This window comes from Lissotriton helveticus, chromosome 4_1, assembly GCF_964261635.1.
Source record: "Lissotriton helveticus chromosome 4_1, aLisHel1.1, whole genome shotgun sequence".
Lineage (NCBI taxonomy): Eukaryota > Metazoa > Chordata > Amphibia > Caudata > Salamandridae > Lissotriton > Lissotriton helveticus.
The window spans coordinates 1,903,039,501-1,903,060,279 of NC_136063.1; the positions used below are offsets into that span (position 1 = coordinate 1,903,039,501).

General features: G+C 43.7%; 1 protein-coding gene across 5 annotated transcripts in view; it reads left to right on the forward strand.

Moving 5' to 3' along the window:
• The window catches only part of STK26 (serine/threonine kinase 26), a 179,552-nt gene that overhangs the window by 105,250 nt on the left and 53,523 nt on the right, over window positions 1-20,779 (forward strand). For all 5 annotated transcript variants that reach the window (XM_078688551.1, XM_078688548.1, XM_078688550.1 and 2 more), the window contains 2 exons: window positions 1,394-1,502; window positions 1,599-1,756. In XM_078688551.1, coding sequence (XP_078544677.1) covers window positions 1,394-1,502; window positions 1,599-1,756 — 267 coding nt within the window. The remainder of the gene's footprint in view (window positions 1-1,393; window positions 1,503-1,598; window positions 1,757-20,779) is intronic.

Genomic DNA, 20,779 nt, shown 5'->3' on the forward strand with positions numbered 1-20,779 from the left:
GAGCAGTTTGATGGCCGCCCTCTTGTCAGTCTGCAGGCCTGGGTTCCAATCCCCAGCAGCAAAGTGGGCCAGGCTCACGATCCCCAAGCGAGAAACCTATATCCTCCTCCCGGGTGGGAAGAAAGAGTCCTCTGGAGCCTGAATTACTGGGTTTTGGGTGCTATGGAGATGCTATGGGACCAGCGGTATCAGAGCGCAGAGAAGGCATGTCTGCTCACTCCGCCATCTTGGCCACGCCTCTATTGTGTCCTTTTAAAGATTGTAACAAAACATATAAATGGGGTAATTCCTCTGCAGTGACAAACTGAACCCTATTTAAAGTGGAATCCATAACCCGACCATGAGTATCGCGGGGGATCAGACATCCTACCACGTGAGTGAGGGCACTATGGTCTGACCATTCTGATCCCCAGTGACACTCGTGATCAGGTTGATTCCACTTTAAATAGCGTTCAGTTTGTCCCTCCAGAAGAACTATCCCGTCTGTTTTGTTACATTATTATAGTAGGACTGTTGGTATAGGACATCATTAAATATCCCTCTTTGTCCCTCTTTTGATAACTTGCTTTTATTGATTCACAGTGCACTGAAAAATACATTTTGTAATTTTTTGTTTCCCAGGGAATTTCACAGCGTACAAGCAGGGACATTTTTTACATCTCAGACCCAATTTGTATGCGAATATTACTTAAAGCATGCGCTAACTGTCCATAAACAGCCTCTGTGCTCAGTAAAATCTGTGCTACACTTCTGTCATGACTTGCAAATTACCTACTATTGTACAGCCAAGGGTAATAGAGGACTCCAGGGCATCAGGGACAGTGCTCCTGTCTCAGACTTTCCTTTTACAAAACACTGTTTTCAGGTGTCTTTGGCCTATTGGTTCAGTTGAAATAAGTCAAGACTACTGCTCCCTGAAAGCATTAGTCTAGGATTAGGCAGTGTTGTGCCTACCCACATGAATTCATGTGGTAACTGAATACACAACCTTTACTTTTAACTATCTATAATGATTTTGTCTGCCTAGCGGGGTCGTGATGCCTCCGGTGTGTGCATGAGGATTGAACATATGACCATTCAGAAATTGGTGTAACCAAGACATTGATGGATTTGATCTCAAACTGGTGCACAGCGTTCAGATACTGAAAGAACGACCTTCTGCAGAGCTCAGATTACTGGTGTGAAAATGTGTGCCCCATGTGGTGATGCTGTAATTTGAACAAACTTCTCTGCTGTATGTGCTCTGCTGTATGTTCTGTTTGTTTAGTTTTATGTGTGCTCTTTTCAAAGTGGGTACCTGTTCTGAAGTTAAATGAAGAGCGAGATAATATTTTTCTCAATCCAAATGATATGCCTTCAATGCTTTTTCGTTTTTCCTGTTTCTCTTTTGTAGTTACGTGCCGGGCCATTTGATGAATTCCAGATTGCCACGATGCTGAAAGAGATTATGAAAGGACTTGACTACCTTCACTCAGAGAAGAAAATTCACAGGGATATCAAAGGTTAGAATCGATTCATGCAGGGACACTATGTGAAATCGATTTTTTTTAAAAAATGTATACATTTTGCTTTTCTTTTTTTTTTCTCCTCCAATCCAGCTGCCAATGTTTTGTTATCTGAGCAAGGAGAAGTTAAACTTGCAGACTTTGGAGTGGCTGGGCAGCTGACCGATACGCAAATTAAGAGGAATACTTTTGTTGGCACTCCTTTCTGGATGGCTCCTGAGGTTATACAGCAATCTGCCTACGATTCAAAAGTAAGATTCGTCTTTTAGTGTATATGAAAGCAAGCTTTCTTAATTAAGTGCCTTTATTACATATTGTGAACGTAGGGTATTCATAGGATAAAAAGTAAAATGAGATTGAATGATGTTGACCTGTACTAATTGCATTCCTGATACTGCAGTAATTAATGAAAATGCTGCTCCTTTTCACACGGCTACACCAATTTCTTTATTTACTTATTAACTTATTTACTACTTAGGCTAATTTATTTTGGAGCCTGAGACACTGATATATCGGCTACTGCTGTTACCTATGGTGATTCTTCCAACAAAATGACTGTCCACTAGGGCTGCTGTGCTAAACAAACCCTTGTTCCAGACTTCATTTTTCAGCCTTGTTATCCTATCACGGTAGCAGATTGGAACAACGATGCAAAACCTAGTTTTTTTAGATTGTGGAGCATGTCTGTATGGCCTGCTCATTTAATAACTATGCCGCAGAAGCAGTTGCGTTCCAAATGTGAGGGTGCATGTACATCTTATTTAGGAGTTCTTGAACAATCATTAGTGGGCAGAAAGTAGTCCGACAAAAGTAAGAACTTTCAAACCTTCAGTCCCAACAGCCATAATCTAGAGAGATGATTCAACCAGATGGGATACAAGTCTAGATACATTGAAGGTCTTTAATCCCCAACAGATAGCCATGTGATTTATCCGTTGTCTGGGGATGAAAACCGTGTCCTTAGCGCTCTAAATGTATTAGCAAAGGACGAAAGGAAGAGCAATAAAAAGTCGCTAAGATTGTCAATTGGTGAAAATCGCCCGGTATACCTAGTTTCCTCAACAACAACAAAAAACATTTCCACAACTTTGCATCCAGGCACTTTCAATCTCACAGAAGAACATAGTTGATTAGCTGGTAGTGATATGCCTGTGATGTTCTACTGACATCACTGTAAATCTACTGGAGTTTAACCCCTTCCACGCTGATGACGAGCTGGGCTCGTCATGAGGTAGCCTCCTCGCACGCTGATGACGAGCCCAGCTCGTCACGTAAAGTGCGCTTTTAAAAATCTCAGCGTACGAGCGGAATTCCGCACGCATGCGGTTAATAGGTTCCAGATATCTAACATGACTGTGATTGTCATTGCACCACTGTTGGTTTGGGAGCTGTGGAATTCATCTCTGGTATAAAAAAGAAATAATAATTGCAGAGTAAAACGTTGTCCAGCTACCAGTACACACATTTGCTGACAGTGACAGGAGAGAAAATGTATCCCTGAGCCCTCAAAACCTTCAATAATTTGCATCGCTCCTGAGGCCTTTGAATTTCAAAACTTGAAGATACCCGATTGATGTGAGAATGTAATATTGAACGCCAGAAGACTAAATGCCGGGAAATCTTATGCTAGTAAAATGTACCAGATAGATTAATTGGTTTCCCAGAACGGTTGTCAAACACAAACTCAGGAAATGGTCAGTTTTGCTTGTTAGCATGTGCTTCCTTAAGGATACCTTCATCAGATAGAGCAATTCTTTGAACCAACGCACAAGGCAAGGACTTGTCGCTGAAGACAACTTTCTTAATAGCAAACACGCGTTAAAGAAGGATTCGTAAATTGCATGCCTTATCTGTTAAATAGTGATACAAAAGGGGATGATGGACGGAGCGTTTGAGCAAATCAAACACTCGCCCCCAGTCAACTGATCTGGGTTTAATCCATCACCATTCTTTAGCCCACTCAGCCACCCCAGTTCAGACATGGCCATATGCAAATCAGTCTGACCCTGTGCCTCATGGGAACAGTCCAGCCCGAACTGCCAAGCCATGTCTTTCCTGGACCGGAAACAAGCATCCTGGGACCGGTTTCGGATTCATAATCCTCATCAGCCAGGCTATCTTGAATCCAGTGGCCAAGTGAGCAAGAGACTCACGTCTGAGCATACCCTGCCACACTTAGGGCGAACAAAGCGATACAAAAGGGGATGATGGACGGAGCGTTTGAGCAAATCAAACACTCACCCCCAGTCAACTGATCTGGGTTTAATCCATCACCATTCTTTAGCTCTCAGCCACCCCAGTTCAGACATGGCCATATGCAAATCAGTCTGACCCTGCGCCTCATGGGAACAGTCCAGCCCTCTTTTGTACCGCTTTTGGCCACCATAAGTGTGGCAGGGTATGCTCAGACGTGAGTCCCTTGCTCACTTTGCCACTGGATTCAAGCAAGCCGGGCTGAAGACGGCTGGAATGCCAGAAACCGGTCCTCGGAAGTTTGTTTCCGGTCCAGGGAAGACATGGCTTGGCAGTTCGGGCTGGACTGTTCCCATGAGGCACAGGGTCAGACTGATTTGCATATAGCCATGTCTGAACTGGGGTGGCAGAGTGGGCTAAAGAACGGTGATGGATTCAACCCAGAGCTTTTGACTGGGTGTGAGTGTTTGATTCGGATGCTCCGTCCATCACTACCCCCTTTTGTACCGCTTATCTGTTAAATAGCCATACTTTATTAGACGCAACCACAACGTAGCTGTGAGGACACATTTACAGAATGTATATCTACTTTATATATTAAATCAAACTAGAGAATTGCCTTTTTCCCAAAGAACAATCAATTCAGCTGTAATGGTGCTCCGTACATTAAATATGAAAGGGCTATTAGGAAAATATTGCATTTTGTGTTGCGTATGCTACTGAAGTTTTAGGTTCCTCAGTAATTAGATGGCCCATTGTGAGATGGATTGTTCATACCATTCAGTTCTGTTACTCATTGGCAGAAAAGGCACTCAAAACTAAGCCTAAAACTCATTCCATTGGAAGAAGGGGATATCATTGGTATTTATAGGAAATATTTCCATTCATACCATACTAGACACCTACAATTTTGTCCTCTATGCATGCTTGCATTCACAAAGCACTGTTGTATAAATGTGCAGTCACACCAGAGGTCCAAGTAGGTCAAAAATTATTAAAAACATATTTTTGGCGTTACTCCTCAAGCCCTTCATTATGGGGCTGTAGGGCAAAGGGAGAAACACTGCTGGTATTCTGTACACAACGTGTGAATTTAGCATAGGTTAACACTACAATAGAAACCGGTTACCTGTAATGAGTTTGTTTTTTAATATTTTAATATTAGTGGGTAATCTTAATACTTACACTTTTCTCCATCCAGTATCCAGCAAGGTCTATAAACAAATCAATCCACAGTTGCGTATACCAATTTTATGTCACTCACCCTACCACCTCTTCTCCAACAATACCTTCTAATCGCTCTGTCACAAATGTGCTAACCATCCTACAATATAACACCAGACAATTGTGTGATAGTTTTGCTGTTTGAAAAACACTTGTGGTTTCAAATGTGACTCCCCTACCACCACATTGATGATTAAGTTTGTTGGTCATTTTAAATTGGAGGTCACCGATTCGGTCTCTGTGGGCTAATGATCAATGTTTTATTTTTTATTTAAGTTTCTGGTTTCCTAGCTGGGATTGTTAATTTTGCAATGCGTTTCTGCCCATATGAACTTATTCTCGTAACATGAAGGTTATTAGGTGCCTGCTGGACAGGCCATTCCGTGTTCCAACAACTGTTTGGCTCGGACTGTGACGACAGTCAACCGGACTTTGGTGATGAGGATGAATTTCCCTCACAATATGCTAATTTATATTTGGTTCAAGAGGAGACCAGTGAATTTGGTACTTTCCCTAACACTGGGGTGAATTCTCCCTACGGGCCTTCACACAATAATCAGCCTCATTTGCCATAGTCGTTAGACAAGCAGCTGAAGTTCTGGACTTACAATACCATCCGTTGAGGTGAAAATCAATGTGTTCTCTGAATATTTTACAATGAAAGACCTCATCTGTACCTTTGCTGCTGTTCAATGAGGCACTAACTGACACCCTCATGGGTACTTGGGCTAAGTGCTGCATCTGCCCACCAGTTAACAGACAGGTGGCATGACATCGCAGACCTGCTCCTGGTGGCCCGACCTTCCTGGCACAGCACCCTTCTGCTGAGAGCCTTGTTGTTCTGGCATCTGCTATCACCCACTGACCAAGTCGAAAAGAATAGAGGGATTTGGAAAGAGGGTGTACTCGTCAGCTAGCTTTGCTCTTAAGGTCAGTCAGCGGCAGCTGTTTGCTGGGTAAGAACTCCGATTCATTATGGGACATGGCTGCTGAGGTCTTGCCAGCAGTGCCAGATGAATTCTGGGCCCAGTTTGTTACATCCCAAGACAGCCAGGATGTGGCCAAAAAAATGTTGTACAGTCTGGACAAGCCCAGCCATTTAGGTAGGACGTTTGGAGCTAGGGTGGTGCTCCAGCATGACGATTGGATGAGAGCCACAAGCTTTTCGAGTGATGTCCAAGTGTCGCTCATGGATGTGCCTTTTGACGGTTTCACCTTTTTACTGAGAGGTCTGATTCCGCCCTTGAGCAGTTTAATGAAAAGAAAGTGGTTGTATGCTTCCTCGATGTCTCCACGAGGCAGTATACCAAATAATTTTGTCCCTTTCAAGGCATTGCTAGAGGCAGTGTCAAGGCGCAATGCCCATGCAAAAGGCACTTCAGTACTTTCGTGGTCGGGTATCCAAAAAGACTGCATCCAGACCTGCACGGTTTGCAAACCTCCCATACCTCAGCCCCTCTGGCAGCAGCCTCCAGGCCGCTTTAGTTTGACCATAGCCACACATGACCACCCAGTGGTATACAGAATCAACAATTTTCTTCAAGGGTGGGAGGTCATAACTTCCACAAGGGAGGTCCTACAGGTAATCCATTGGGGCTACACCCATTCATTCCCCTCCTTCCCGCTGCCCCGTCTACATAGCTGCTTCCTGAGGAGCATTTGTCCATTTTTCTGAAGAAAATTCCTTTTTTTTTTTTTTTTTTTTTTTTTTACAAAAAGAGCCATAGAGAGAATCCTGCCTTCGGAGACTCGAACTGCGTGTTACTCCAGTTATTTCATAGTACCTATTTTAGATCTTCAACTTCAATTTCTTCCTGTGGAAGGACACATTTAAGGTGCCCATTCTGACCCATTTGCTGTCTGCCATGGATCGGGAGACTAGATGGTAGCATTGGACCTTCCGGGTGCCCATTTCCATTTTTCAGTCCTGCAGGCCTGCAGGTGATGCCTGCGGTTTAAAGTGGGCCATGAGCATTTTCAGTTTGCCGTTCTCCCTTTCAGCCTTACCAGTGCTCCTCGGGTGTTCATGAAGGTGATGGCAGTAGTTGTAGCAAACCGTTGGAGGTACCAATCTTCTCATACCTTGACAACTGGCTGTTGAAGCTGTACTTGCCACAGTCAGTCGTAGTCGTGGGCCACCAAAAGACAGCAAACTTTCCTACACCTTTGGTGTTTACATTTAGTGTGCCTGTTACAGGGTACAGGAAATGAACCACAAAACCAGTTTGGTGTTTTGTTAAGTTTGTTTTTTGAGGAACAAGCGGTCCCTTGGTATGAAGATTCAGTGATCAGTAGGCACAAAAGTTGAATACGTTCTATGCCCTAAGCTCATGTAATAAGAAAATATTTATTAAATCACACCGCAAAAAAAGGGGGATACTTAATTGGAGTGAGAAACATGAGACCACAAGGGAGGGCAAGAGTAAGGCTCAGGCACTTAAGAGAAAGTGACGAGAAAATAATACAGTTTGTGTCACAATTTGTGGTACCAATGCTAGTAAATCTATGAATCAAAAATATATGCAATAGTCATGGTACTATATGTCGACGATGTTTCGATCCCGTTCATTGATATCGGGATCATCATCAGGACTTAGATTATGCCTCAGGTTGGACAATTTTAGTCTGTGAAAATAATGTAGGGGCTTTGGAAGAAAAGGGGAAAAGGAGAAGAAACATTAGGAGAAATGCAGGAATATTGAACTTACAGATGAGATACCTGGGGCCAGGCTTTCAAACTATGCACATATGTGATCAGGGGTCGTGCATCCAAATACATACACTCAAATCTCAGAAAAAAGATGCCATCAGTGCAGCGCAAAGTAAGGTAGAGGCAATGTATTAGCACCAGGAGAGTGAAGGAGAAATTATCAGCCATGCGAGTGCGTGATCGGGTGTAGTACAATCGAATACATACAGAAAAATGTAACGCTACATTTAATTTTTTAATACTGTAAGGCCTACCTCTAGCATTGAATAACATTAAAGTTAACTTATTATATTTAATAAGCTGTAACCTCCAATTGGGAGCAGGTAGACATGTATAGTTTGGTGACTAAAGATTTGTAATTAAAAGCCCTCTGTAAGGGTAAAGTCCGATTTTTAATCACAATTCTGCAAATGCACTTTGTAGAAAGTTGACATTTTCTTGTCCTAACCATTTGGTGCCGACAGCCTGTTCATGAAGCACATGACTAGGTGTAGCTGGCAGTTGGTCTTTGTGTAGTGCTCCCAGACAGTGAGACAAAGGGAAAATAGGCCTTAGCAGGATGGGTCACTCTGAGTTACCAAGGGAGAAGAGCTGTCTCCTACCATTCTTGCACATCACAAAGGCTCTGCCTGGGCACTGTCACAAAGGGTTCAACACTAGTCCAATATTACCTCAGAAAAACTGGGGCGGGGGCAGGGAGGAAGGGGATTTCTGGCACCTTGAGAGGGGTGGTAACCTATTGAAGCTTCCCCCACTTCGAAGTGAGCACCAGGTATAAATATCGGACCCTGAGACCCAACTATTCAGTACACTTCTGTGCCGCTGTATAGTCCAGCCAGGAAGGAGGACTGTTGTGCTGCTGATTGGACTGCCACTCTTAAGGACTGCTGATGTGTTTTGCCGCCCTGGTCCCCTCTTGCCTGGGTCAGGACTGGACCTAGCTCCATGGGCTAGTTTGATGGCTTACTGGTCAAAAGCCTCAGGGACAGAACAGGCTTCCAACAACCTTAAACCCAGCACCAGGAGTCTGCCATTTGTGGGTCCTGCTCTACCAAGTGATGCCATCCCAGGCTGGGCCCTTGGAAGTGGGCCTGAAGGTGCTCTGCTAGCCGAACTGTGGATCCAGCAGATGAGATGCATCTCCTCTGCTGTACGGCACAACCCGAGCAGAACTGACGCATTACCTTTGCTACATGAAATTTACCCAGGACTTCGCATTGTAACCCTGTTGGAACCACTGCTGGGCATCGTCGATGCAGGACCTCTAATTGCAGCCTCGCCGCTACTCTGAAACAATGCATCGCATTGGCTGCGCATCCTCCAAGCCGGACTTCGGAACGCTAGCCTTAATCCACGGGATCCTCGATGATGCAGTCTCGCACCTCAACATCACCTTGGCTGCATGACACTTCCTAGACATGGGGCTCTGCAACTGTTGGCAACCAGGATTTAAGGTAATCTTGTTCAGTGGGCCTTGCTTTGGTCCCTGTAGCTGGTCTACACTATCATGTTCTGCCTGAAGTTATGACTTTGTGACTATCTGGTCACTCTAGACCAGGACAGTTAGCCCTTTTCTGCTTTTGGTGTTATATCCACTGAAAACGTTAAAGTTACATGTCCCTGGTTCTACTAATAAGATTTTTGTTGTCTTGGTCCTCCTTTTGAGTTTTAAAATTTGCTCTATTTTTCTAACTTGCTCCAGGATTTTTCTTGTGGTGTTTTCACGTTATTGCTTTTTGAAGTTTACAAATTACCTCCAAGTTAAGCCTGACTGCTCTATGCCAAGCTACCGGAGGGTTGAGCACATTGTATCTATTAGGAAAAGTGTTGTAAAAGTCGATACAGGGTGTACGTGGAACATGTCAAGGTTAGTGAAATGTTTGAAACAACCTACACAGGATGCTTTACCTGTTGAGACGTATACAACTGCAGGTCCTGAATCGTGTCCTCATAGATTCTCACAAAGGTCACGGAGCCTACCAATGACATTTAAAGATTATGATTTAAGTTGAATTCACTTATATATTTTTTTTCTCTTTTTGTTTTTTGGTAATTTTTGTTTTATCCTTAGAAAGGGAGATGTGTTGTAATTTATCTGTGCTTGTTTAAGAATGGCTAACATAATAGTGACATCACAGAATGTTGTGGTATGAATCTGAATGGGCAGTCAAAACAGTCTTCAAATTAGTATCAAAATGTCCCAAAGTAGGCATATTGCCAATAGCATTCTTGATAATGTCAAAAGATTTTTGACACTCTTCCGACCAAGCGAAATGTGAACCCTTCTTAGCAAGGCTCTAATTGGTTCAGTCACACCTGCAAAACCACTCACAAACTTTGAATAAAATTCACCAAGTCCCAGAAAAGACCTTCCTTCATCCTAGTCAATAGGTTTGGGAGCATTTAAAACACTCTGAGCAAGTTCCAATTTTGGTTGTGTCCCATCCCCAGAGATCACATGACCCAAATATGACACACTTTCAACCCCAATGCGGCGTTTTTCTTTTACAGTCAGCCCGTTGTTCCTCAACTTTTCCAGGACTTCCATTAGAGTGTTACCATGTTTTTCTATATCCTCACCATAAATCAAAATATCATCCTGGAAAAACATTATATTGTTCACCCCTTCTGAAAGCATGCTGCAGCCGACGCCAACCCAAAGGCATTCTTAAAAAACAGTATGCTCCCAGAGGCGTTCTAAAAGAGGTAAGGTTCCTTGACTCTTTATGTAGAGGGACTTGGTGGTACGCAGACGACAAGTCCAGAACACTAAAGACTCGGGCACCTTTGAGGACACTAAGTGACTCTGAAATATTGGACAGGGGTTGCCGATCCACCCAAATCCACATGTTCAAACTTCTTAAATTTACACACATCCTGACGTTGGCCCCACCATCCTTCGGGGGCCAAAACAATCGGGGTCAACTATTCGGACGCCTCGATTTCTTCAATGATACCCAATTTCAACAACCTCTCCAGTTCAGATTTGAGTGGTCCCATTATCATATTAGGTACCTTCCTCACTTTATGTACTGATGGAATGGCATTTAAAAAAAATAATACGATGTTCAAATCCTTTAAGACAGCCTAAGTTGTCAGTGAAAACTTCTGGGAATTTGCTAAAGTACTTATTACTCAGATCATTCATAATGTACTTATTTTTCTCATAGTTCACCAACATAACTTGATCCTTAGGATCTTTGCCATTGGGATTCAACATGATCCCTAGGTCCCGTTGGTGTCTCCACCCCAGCAAATCATCCCCTCTTTCTGCCACATATATTTTGCCAACAGTCTTTGAATTGAATACAGGCCTCCAATATACCCAAATACATTAATCTTGGTACCACCATAGCTAACTGGATTGATATCAGGGGCACTTAAAATCATGTTATCTAGACCAACTATCTCGTCCCATTGCTCATTACCTATCATTGTGAATGGAGACCCAGAATCCGCCAGAACAACAAAATTAAAATCATTAATTAAAATATTACACTCCGGCATCGTTATCTTGTCTGCATCAACTTCACCATTTTCATCAGAAATGCTCGCGATCACGGTGCGGACAACTTCTGTGCCCTTACTTGTATTTTGAGTTGACTTGCACACACGAGCATAATGCCCTTTGAGACCACACTTCATGCAGATAGACTCTCTAGCATAACATTGTGGAAAATTTGAAAAATGAGAATCTCCCGCACCTAAAACACTTAGGTTTAGGAATATCTTTGAAGTTTTTCTCATTCCCAGTGTTCCCACCAGGTATCGAATTGTATCGAGAATCACGTTCAGATTTCACAGGTGGAACCTTGAAATTATGCATGCGTGGATCTTTATCTATTTTCTTGTCTGTCAACAGGAGAAATTTTAGATATAACTTCTTCACTGTTTTCTCCCTCAGCTAGAGTATGAATACTACTTGATGCTTCTTTCTTATCCTTGTCTTCATGACTTTTTCATCTCTTTGACCCATGCAGACGTATTCTCCATCCCCTCAACAATAGCAACAGCTTCACATAACGTGGGATTTTTTGACAATTTTTCTTGTACGCGAGTACTGTTAGTGCATCGCACTAATTGGTCTCTAACTAATGAATCAGAGAGATCTCCGAACTCACATGTCCTTGCCAGAGTTTTAAGAGAGCCAACATAACCCTTCACTGACTCATTTGTTCCTTGAGCCCTAGTAGAGAATTTGTGTCTCTTCAAAACTACATTGATTCGAGGACCAAAATACCTTTCCAACATAATCATGGACATCTCGTACACATCATAAGGCTCACCCTCACCATTACCTACAGTAATGACATCCATGCTGCCATACACATTCCTTCCCTCAACCCCAAGATTATGTAACAGGATAGCTTGTTTTCTAAAGGCAGAACATTTTTCTCCCCCAATAGCCACAATATATGAATCGAATAAGTTCCTCCATCACTTCCATGGAAGGATTGGTTCTCCCTTCTCAGAAAGAAATGCAGGAGGCTGAAACATACTTGTTGAAGCAGACATTTTGAGAAATTGAATTTGCAAAATTGATATACAGAAATGTTGACAAAATAAATAACTAAAAATAACAAATATAGTCACCGTCGTCAAGGGAACAAAATAATAAGTTAAAACAACTAAAGTTGTCACCGTTGTCTAAAGTTGTAGATTTAATAGGGTTCGAATAAAGTTCAACTCCAAAATAAATCACCAAAAGAGAAAACTGTAGTTTAGATCGCCGCAAGTCTTGATAAAGCTGTTTAATCCTTCTTTACCTTTAAATAACTATCGTCTAAAAACTTACTGTTCCTTTGGTATTTATGATGTGTTGTTTAGAAGAAACGCTCACGTCTTATGCCAGAGCTGTCTTCAAGAAACGCTTGCGTCTTATGCCAGAGAAATCTTACCACAAGAAAAAAAAAAGGCAGACACGTAAGGTCACGCTCCGTGACCTTGCGTGATACGCGCTCACGTTGTTTGGAAATCTTTCGCTCCGCTTTGTGAAACTCTTCACGTCATGCAGTGACTCGCTTTGTGATGCTCAATGACGAAAATCGTCTCGGTGAGCTTGAATGCCCGAGGACTAAGTCACCAGCAGGTAAGGAATGCTCCAACTATGGTGTTCTCATGCGCTCAGAAGCTTTCAAATAATGCTTAGGCTTGATACAGGTACAACAACGGTAACGAAGAATGTTTACTTTTGGCAATTAACATCAAAACTATTGATGTAACATATAGCGGTAGTTATCCAACGATGAAATAAGTATATAAAAATCTTGGTGACGTTATATCAGTCAAAATATAGCTACTTACAGTCAGTTGGTAGTTGGTCTGCAATCAGATCGATATATTGACCCTATAACCTCTCAAAAATGAAGGTTAAATAGTGAGAGGTTTGTAAGTTTGATAGTGCATAAATTCAAGGTTTAACAATCTATAAATTCAAATGGTAGTCCAAGTATTTCTAAATCCTTAGTTCACAAAGGAAATGGTAGGGGAATTGATGCTGAAGTTGCTTGTCCCCAAACAAGCCAGGTCCCTCGTCGCCAGTGTAATAAAGTTGAATCACTCCAAAAGGTATATAATTCCAAAGATTAATTTATTGGAGAATGAAGTCACAGCATCAACAGTTTGCACAGCTGTCTGGGTCACAGCTCCCGTCTGAATGCCCATTCAGATTCATACCACAACATTCTGTGATGTCACTATTAAGTTAGGCATTCTTAAACAACACAGATAAATTACAACACCAGCCCTTCCAAAATCGTCTGGGGAATCTAAATTGGGACACCACACCCCCAAAACAGTATTACCGGGCCTCCTGCCACCCTTTGTCCAACTCCTCCTATACCCTACCAAAAATGTGTGCTCTCACATTGAGAGCAAAAAGCCTGTGCCATGTTGACAGCAGAGAGCCGCTGGCCAGCATGGATTTATTTTCCCCCTGTGGGCACAATAAATGTGCAGAATGTTGTTTTAGTGGCCCAGCGTAGTTGCAATTTTCCTTTCTGGGTTGGTATAACTGATTTTTCTTTACTTCAGCGAACAATGTAAAGCAGCTGTCACAACTAGAGATTCTCTTAAATAAAACACTAGCTTGGAATGTTTTTACATTCTGAGCCTCATGTATATCGTACCAGATCAGTTTTTCTTATTGAAGTGATCTGTATAGCCAATTGTTTAGCTTTTTATCAGATTTTAGGTATCTTGAGACACTAATTATGATTACATTTCAAATGATATATTTATATGTGCATAGTGTAAATGATATTTATTATTGATAGTGGCAGGGTGTGGTATCCTGCTGCTTATCCAGAATGATTGAGTGAGAGAATGTTGGGATGTGGAATGTTGGAGTGCCTGAGTCAGTTGGTGTATGGGCTGAGCAGCAGGGAAGCTGCTCCTGGTGGGGCTCTTATTATACTCGTATTCTTCATTTCCATTTAACCTGATACTTAATAAATCTTCATGGAAAATTACTTGGATTCAACATCATTCAGTATACTACAAGGGGCCATGCTTCATGAAAGGTGAAACCTCTACTCAGTCATGTGGTCCCTCCCTCAGCAGTGTTAATTATGTTAATTGATAGCATATTGTGGTGTGCACAGCTACACATTCTGGTTTACGCTATCAGATTTTCTGTGTGTGCATTTGGTATAGCAAATGTATTTACCCTAAATGGTGGCAAAGATATGCAGAACGTTCCCTGGCTGTATTTTGCTTCTTTAAGGAGCACTATTTTGACAAAATATGCAAATTATGTGCCAAATCCCTAATTATGTGCTAAACTGCCACAGAATGATATACATCTAGTGGACATTGCGAATTGTCCATTGTTTTATCCACAATTTAAAAAGAAGCTACCTTGAATGAAAATCATTTGGGACTAGTGACCGAAAGCAACAAATTAATAGGTGGGGGTGCAGGGCATCTCAAAAAATGTAAAGGACTGTCCTCCCACACCACCAGGTGCCATGCTTCATCATGGGCAGTCCTCGCTCTCTAGAAACCGCATTTGGTAGAGAACAGCCTGGAGACAGGGAGACACTTCTAAATTTCAAGTGGGGGCCTGTGAGAGAAGTGATTTAAAAACCAATGTAAAAGCAGAAATACCTTTATTCGCTGGATATTTACTTGGTATTAAAAACTAGGTGTGGGTATTGGGAGAGAGAGTACCCCCATCACCACCGTGATCACTGTCGTCAACATGTTTCTGCCAAGATGGCCCTGAGGGTCCTTGGCATTCATCAGGACGAAAAGACTAGGGCTCCTATCTCACCAAAGTTGGTCAGATATTACCACTAAATAGGGTGACCTGTGCCATCCTCTAACAGAGGTCTTTAAACCTGTAAAACAAATGTGAGATCACTATCAGAATGACGTCTGAACAATATCCTGTCACATAAGAGCGAAGAGACATACATACTATGCATACATCGCCATTTTCGCATGTGAATGTGAAACACGTATCACTGCAAACGTGAAACACACAATACAATGAATTTCAAAACAATTTTGCCAGACCAGCTCACAATCTTAACCCACGGTAGGGTCCTAATTGCAGAACAACAAATGGGGGAACTAGGGGGTGCTAATATTTACCGTGGTCCAGTGTATGAGCCTCTGAAGTAGTCAGACAAAAAAGGATACACTGTTCCCCAAAAAGGTCGAGGAAGGGAAGAACCAAGGAAGAGAAAAGAGGGGGAAGCCCCCTTTCGGAACTAAAACCCTCACACACCCAGCAAGCTAGGTGTCATGCTTCATCATCTGGGTTTTGCTCCTCATCAGACTACCACTGCAATGTCTGACTATCCTACACATATGCGGGAAGGGCAAATATTACCTTCCACACGCAACTAGTGGCAGGCCGATTGATCCTGCCCCATATCAATGGAACCCTATTGATGTAGTGAATGGCGTCACCGGACTTCTCCCAGGCGTAGGCACCACTGTAGTTGGTACCTGTCCGCTGGACGGACACTCAAGGAGACCTACCCACACGCTGCCGAAGAGGGAAAGAGGCCGGCTTCCCGGTTATGTGTAGGATAGTTTTGTTTAGGTCCTGATGAATTGCTAGTTTAAGCATGAAACATGTCGACTATGAGGTAGAGCACACCCTATAGGATCATTGTACCATTGTGTGTGCCTCCCTGTTCTGTTTTTAATAAGGTAGCTAACCACACTATTAAAAATTTCCCTGTGGATTATCTAACCTTTTTTTATATTTACACCACCACACCACTTTTTCACGCCTACACTTCACTTAAAACCCTCATACCCGCATGCACCAACTGGCAGGAACAAAAGATCTCCGATAAAGAGCCCCTTCGCGGGTGCCCGTCAGACATTGCAGCGCCAGTCTGACGAGGAGTAAAACCAGATGATGAAGCATGACACCTAGCTTGCTGGGTGTGTGAAGGTTTTAGTTCTGAAAGGGGGCTTCCCCTCTTTTCTCTTCCTTGATTCTTCCCTTCCTCGACCCTTTTGGGGAACAGTGTATCCTTTTTTTTTTTTTATCCTTTTTTGTCTGAGGGTCCTAATTGCCCCATGGAAACGGAGTAAGAGAGACCCCTGTATTCACACTTTAAACGAGATAGTGAAGGGCGGTAAACAATCGCATTTGTAAGCCATTTGAAACCAGGGAACTTCAAAGCAAAACATTCAACAGTTCTCATTCACACTTCCAATCTCACCCTTACTACCTCAAGTTACGACCCTTGGCTGTTCTGCCTAGACGGTGTACTCCTCTTCCCCGATGTTAGCGGAGTCGAGCGCGACCAGGTTTATAGGTCACGTCACTGACTTTATTGGCCCTTTAGCAGGTTAAGTGCGCGATTGTTTGCTAAAAAAAAAAGCGTACAGTTGTTTATTAAAGAAACAGGATATTTGGATCAAAAAACAAAACCGATATTGCGGTGGAGACTATAAGCTTTTAAGGTGAATGGGTGAAAAAATGCTAGGTGCTGCGTAATGAATATAGGGAATAGATTCTCTCCACTGCATTTCCTTTTCTGGCAGAATATCCCTAGTTTTTAAATGAATAAATACCTCCTGCTTAGTGCTATTTTTTTTTCCTCCGATCTATAACCATGGGATGTCGTCATTCGGTCCAGTATCAAGTACTGAGGCGATACACCCATCGTTGTTTACAGGTGTGGAGCCTATTCTGTGTGTTTCGGCAGTTTGTGTTGATTTTTGCTAGTACTACCCATTTCAAATCCACATCCCGGTAGCCTTTCTCCAAGTAGTTCTGTGTGATGGAGAGAGTGTGATGGAGAGGGAAAGGGGAGGCTGTTGAGGGCTGTGGAGTGGATCCTTCTTGCTGCTCATTCTGGATATAGTTGTTTTAGCCCAAATCGAGGCCACCGAACTGTTCCTGGCAGACCTGCCACTAGGCATAGTAGGCTAGTCTGCTGTTTAGCGCACTTCAGGGGAGTTGAACTGAGAGCTGCAGGTCCGTATTGACAGGTAAATGACGCGCGACGCCAGGTGCATGGATTGGAGTTTAGACATATTGAAAGTAAATGCAAAGCACTTTGTGTTTTTAGTGTATAAAACAAATTAATTATGGTTTTTTAACGTTGTAGTTACAACTGACAAAAGTCTATTGAGCCTGAAATGCATTGGGTGGATGAGACAGTGTGTACCTAGGAGGGGCAATACATTCCCTCATGCTTTTGAAAAAGGCCTGGATGGGCATATCCTGAGCATTAGAAGAAATGGGAGAGTTTGAAACCTTGTGTGACCCGGATAAAGCTTTGACAAAATAAAAACAACAGATACAATGAATAAAATTGCGTTAAGAATCGTGCTTTGATTCATTTTCTGGAAAAACGCTGTACAATTGGGTGCAACCAAGCTCCAGAGCAATTGGATATACATAAACATGCCATGAGGGCAGGGCATGGGCTCAGTCTGCACGCGAGAATAAAATATATCCTGAATAATTTGAAATAAATGGAGTAACACAGGTGTGCATACAACCAATTATACATTTGGACACATCCCTGTGTGCCATGTCTACGATCCACTGCCCTGGCATTTGTACGCCACCCCTCTAGCAGGGTGCACTATTTCAGTGGTGAAGGTACAGGTGCATGAGCCCTATAACCTTACAGTGTCTAAGTCCATTCTTAGACAATGTAAGTGCAGTAAAGCCATAAAAAGTATATAGTATGAGAGTTTGTCATTACAAACCCCACAGCACCGTAATGGCTTTACTGCAAACTGGGAAGTTTGGTATCAAACTTCTCAGCACATTAAACCCACACTGATGCCAGTATGGGATTTAATGAAAAATGCACTCCGAGGACATCTTCGAGATGCCTCCCTGAAAAACGACCTAACTCTAGTGTCCTGGCTGAGTGGCTGCTCACCAGCTGCCACCACCAGACATGTTCCTGGCCCCCTGGGTTGAGAGCCTGCCGCTCTCTGGGCCCTGAAACAAAGCACATCCTGTGTCGAAGTGCGAGCCTCCTCCCTCAGGATGGGCAGGGTCCAGGAAGGGGACGCTTCAAAGGCTTGCCGCTGGGGTAAGCCTTTGGCTGGGGTAAGCCAAAGGCTTATTCCAGCCATTTGTTGCTCCCAGCAAATGGCCCCACAGGTTCATGCCCCCACTTTGGCGGAGAGTCGGTGGGAAAACCAAGTTAGGAGAGGTGTGTCCAATTTTGCCAACTCCACTCCTCCGGTAGGAGAGGCGAGGTCAAGCACTATTCTCAGTCCTGCCATCTTGAAGATGGGGGGCCCCAGCAAACCAGAGTGAGGCTCATGTCCCCTCCCACTGGAGGGTGGCATAATAGGGGGGTACCCACCCCAAGGAAGGGACCCAATACACCCATGTACCTGTAACACCCTTAAATGTAGTATTTAGGGGCAACCCCGAACCTTACCTCCTCAGACAAGAAGATAGGACCCAAGAAGCCTTGCTGAATGAAAAGAAAAAAAAAGGACACCAACTGACTTGGCTCCTGCCCTACTGGCCTGTCCCGCCCTCAACCTGCTCCAGAAAAATCCAGATGTGTCCTGCAGCCCGCAGAACCCGCAGGACCTACCCTGCCTTCCCAAACCAGACTTTGTTTCCTGTAAGCACCCGATTTGCTCACCAACCGCCTCTGGCTCCGGCCAAATCCACGAGTCTGAACCCCACAGCCCGAGTTTGAGTGGCCCAACACCAGGAGGAGGTTTTCCCGGCAATCCTGATCTGATGATCCCGGACCTACCTCAAGTCCTCCAGCTGACTCCTGCAGCCCATTTCTGGAGCATCCCCCTGACCACGACTGGAGCCGTAAAGACTAATACAACGCCATAAGCCACCCTTGCACACGGGTCGCCCAACCGACGGTGTCCCGGAATCCCATGACGTCCCAACTTACCTCTCCACCCGGTGGTAGCCTCCAGAAGATCTTCGTCCCCGAGCCTGCAGTGTTTGTTGCAACCAAAAAATCCCAATTGAAAACAGGGCACACAATGCCAATACAACACCCTACACCCACCCGCCCCTGTGCCGCTGTGGGTGCACCTTGGGTGCTAAATCAGATCCCCCTTTGTCCTGAGCCTAAGTCCTGGAGCTTTGTTCTTACAACCGTGTGGCCTGCTTGTGAGCAGCCACCAACTGGAGGCCCCCTATCCCTCATTGGATAACATTGGGCCTCCGCACTCTGCATCTGGCAGTCCTAGTGCAGCTGAGGGTGCTTTGAGTGCATCCTTGACCCTGGGGGAACCCTTGGTCTAACCCCAAAAACCCAACTCCCTGAACACAGTACATACCTTGAAATCAATAACTTAAATTCTTCCCAGAGGACTGCATTGACTGCTTTTCTGTAAAAAGTGTGGAGTTGGAAGTTCTATGAAAAAGCATACAAGTGTGTTGCGATAACAAATTGCATTACTTGCCTTTATGCAGGAAATGTCCCAGTTTGGTATCTAGGTATACCACACTGAGTAAGAAAAGTAATCTGAAAAGTAACTAAAACCGTAATCTTAATGGTAACTCTAAAGCAATTACAATAGTAACAGAAAAGTAATTTTTAATGTTAACTTACCTGTAAACAAACCAGTTGCATTTTACTGCATTACAACTGTATTCAACTGCATTATTCTTGGAAAATATTATATTCGAGGCATATGAGCTGTAAATCGTATACTTGTGCACAGATTGCTTTCTGGTGTTGGGCTCGAATTTTTGAACTTTGTTTCTGTATTGGAAGAAGTCTTTGTAGGCACGAGGTAGGTGACTCCTCCTTAGGACTATAGTGCACATGGGATTGACTCCATCTCCAGATGTTTTTTTTCCACCATAGGGTTCGGATGTGTATTGCGGCACTCCGGTACCGCCTTCAAACCTTTTCGACGCGCAATCATTACCCCTTGATGGTATTGTTTTGATCACTGGTTTCCCCTTTGACGCGCATTGTGAAATCCAACAACTTCGATCAGGAGCTTCGACGTGGGCCAAAAGGGCTACCCGCTCCGACCACGCGACCACGCCAGAAGCCGATGGAACGGACTCAATTTAAAAAATGCCCCGGATGTGTTGCTAAATTTCCACACACAGATCTACACAAGGTCTGTAATCTGTGCCTATCACTGGAGCACGAAAAAAGTAGCTGCGAGGCCTGTCTATCATGCCGATCGAAGAAAACGATTTGTGACAGTCTGGATGGACGTCACGAGATGAGACGCAGCACTAGCCCGGTGCCGGACATCTTCGGAGAACAGTGTGAGTCCCATCAGCCCAGCACCGAACAAGAGGAAGACGTCCCAGGTCACCGAAAAACCCACAAAGGCTCCAGTATTACCTTTGCCCTCTGGCCTAGGGAAACACCAAAAACATGGTTCAGATGCCCTGCCTTCCGGCCCAGCTATTAAACTGAAAGACAAAGCCTCCGGCTCAGGATTGAGCCGTCTCCACGGTACCAAAACACCATCTCTGCACTGAAAACCAAACCCAAGCATGGAACCGATGTTTTGATACCGGCACCAAAGTCCTCTTTGGCACCAAAAGACTCTGACCCGAAAATACACAAACCCAAAATGTCGGATCCGGCACAAACAAAGCCCAATATCTTCAGAGCCGAAACCAAAAGATAAGACTTCGGATTCAAAACCTAAAGACAAACCTTCGGGACCGAAAGTTACAAAAGATCAGCCTTTA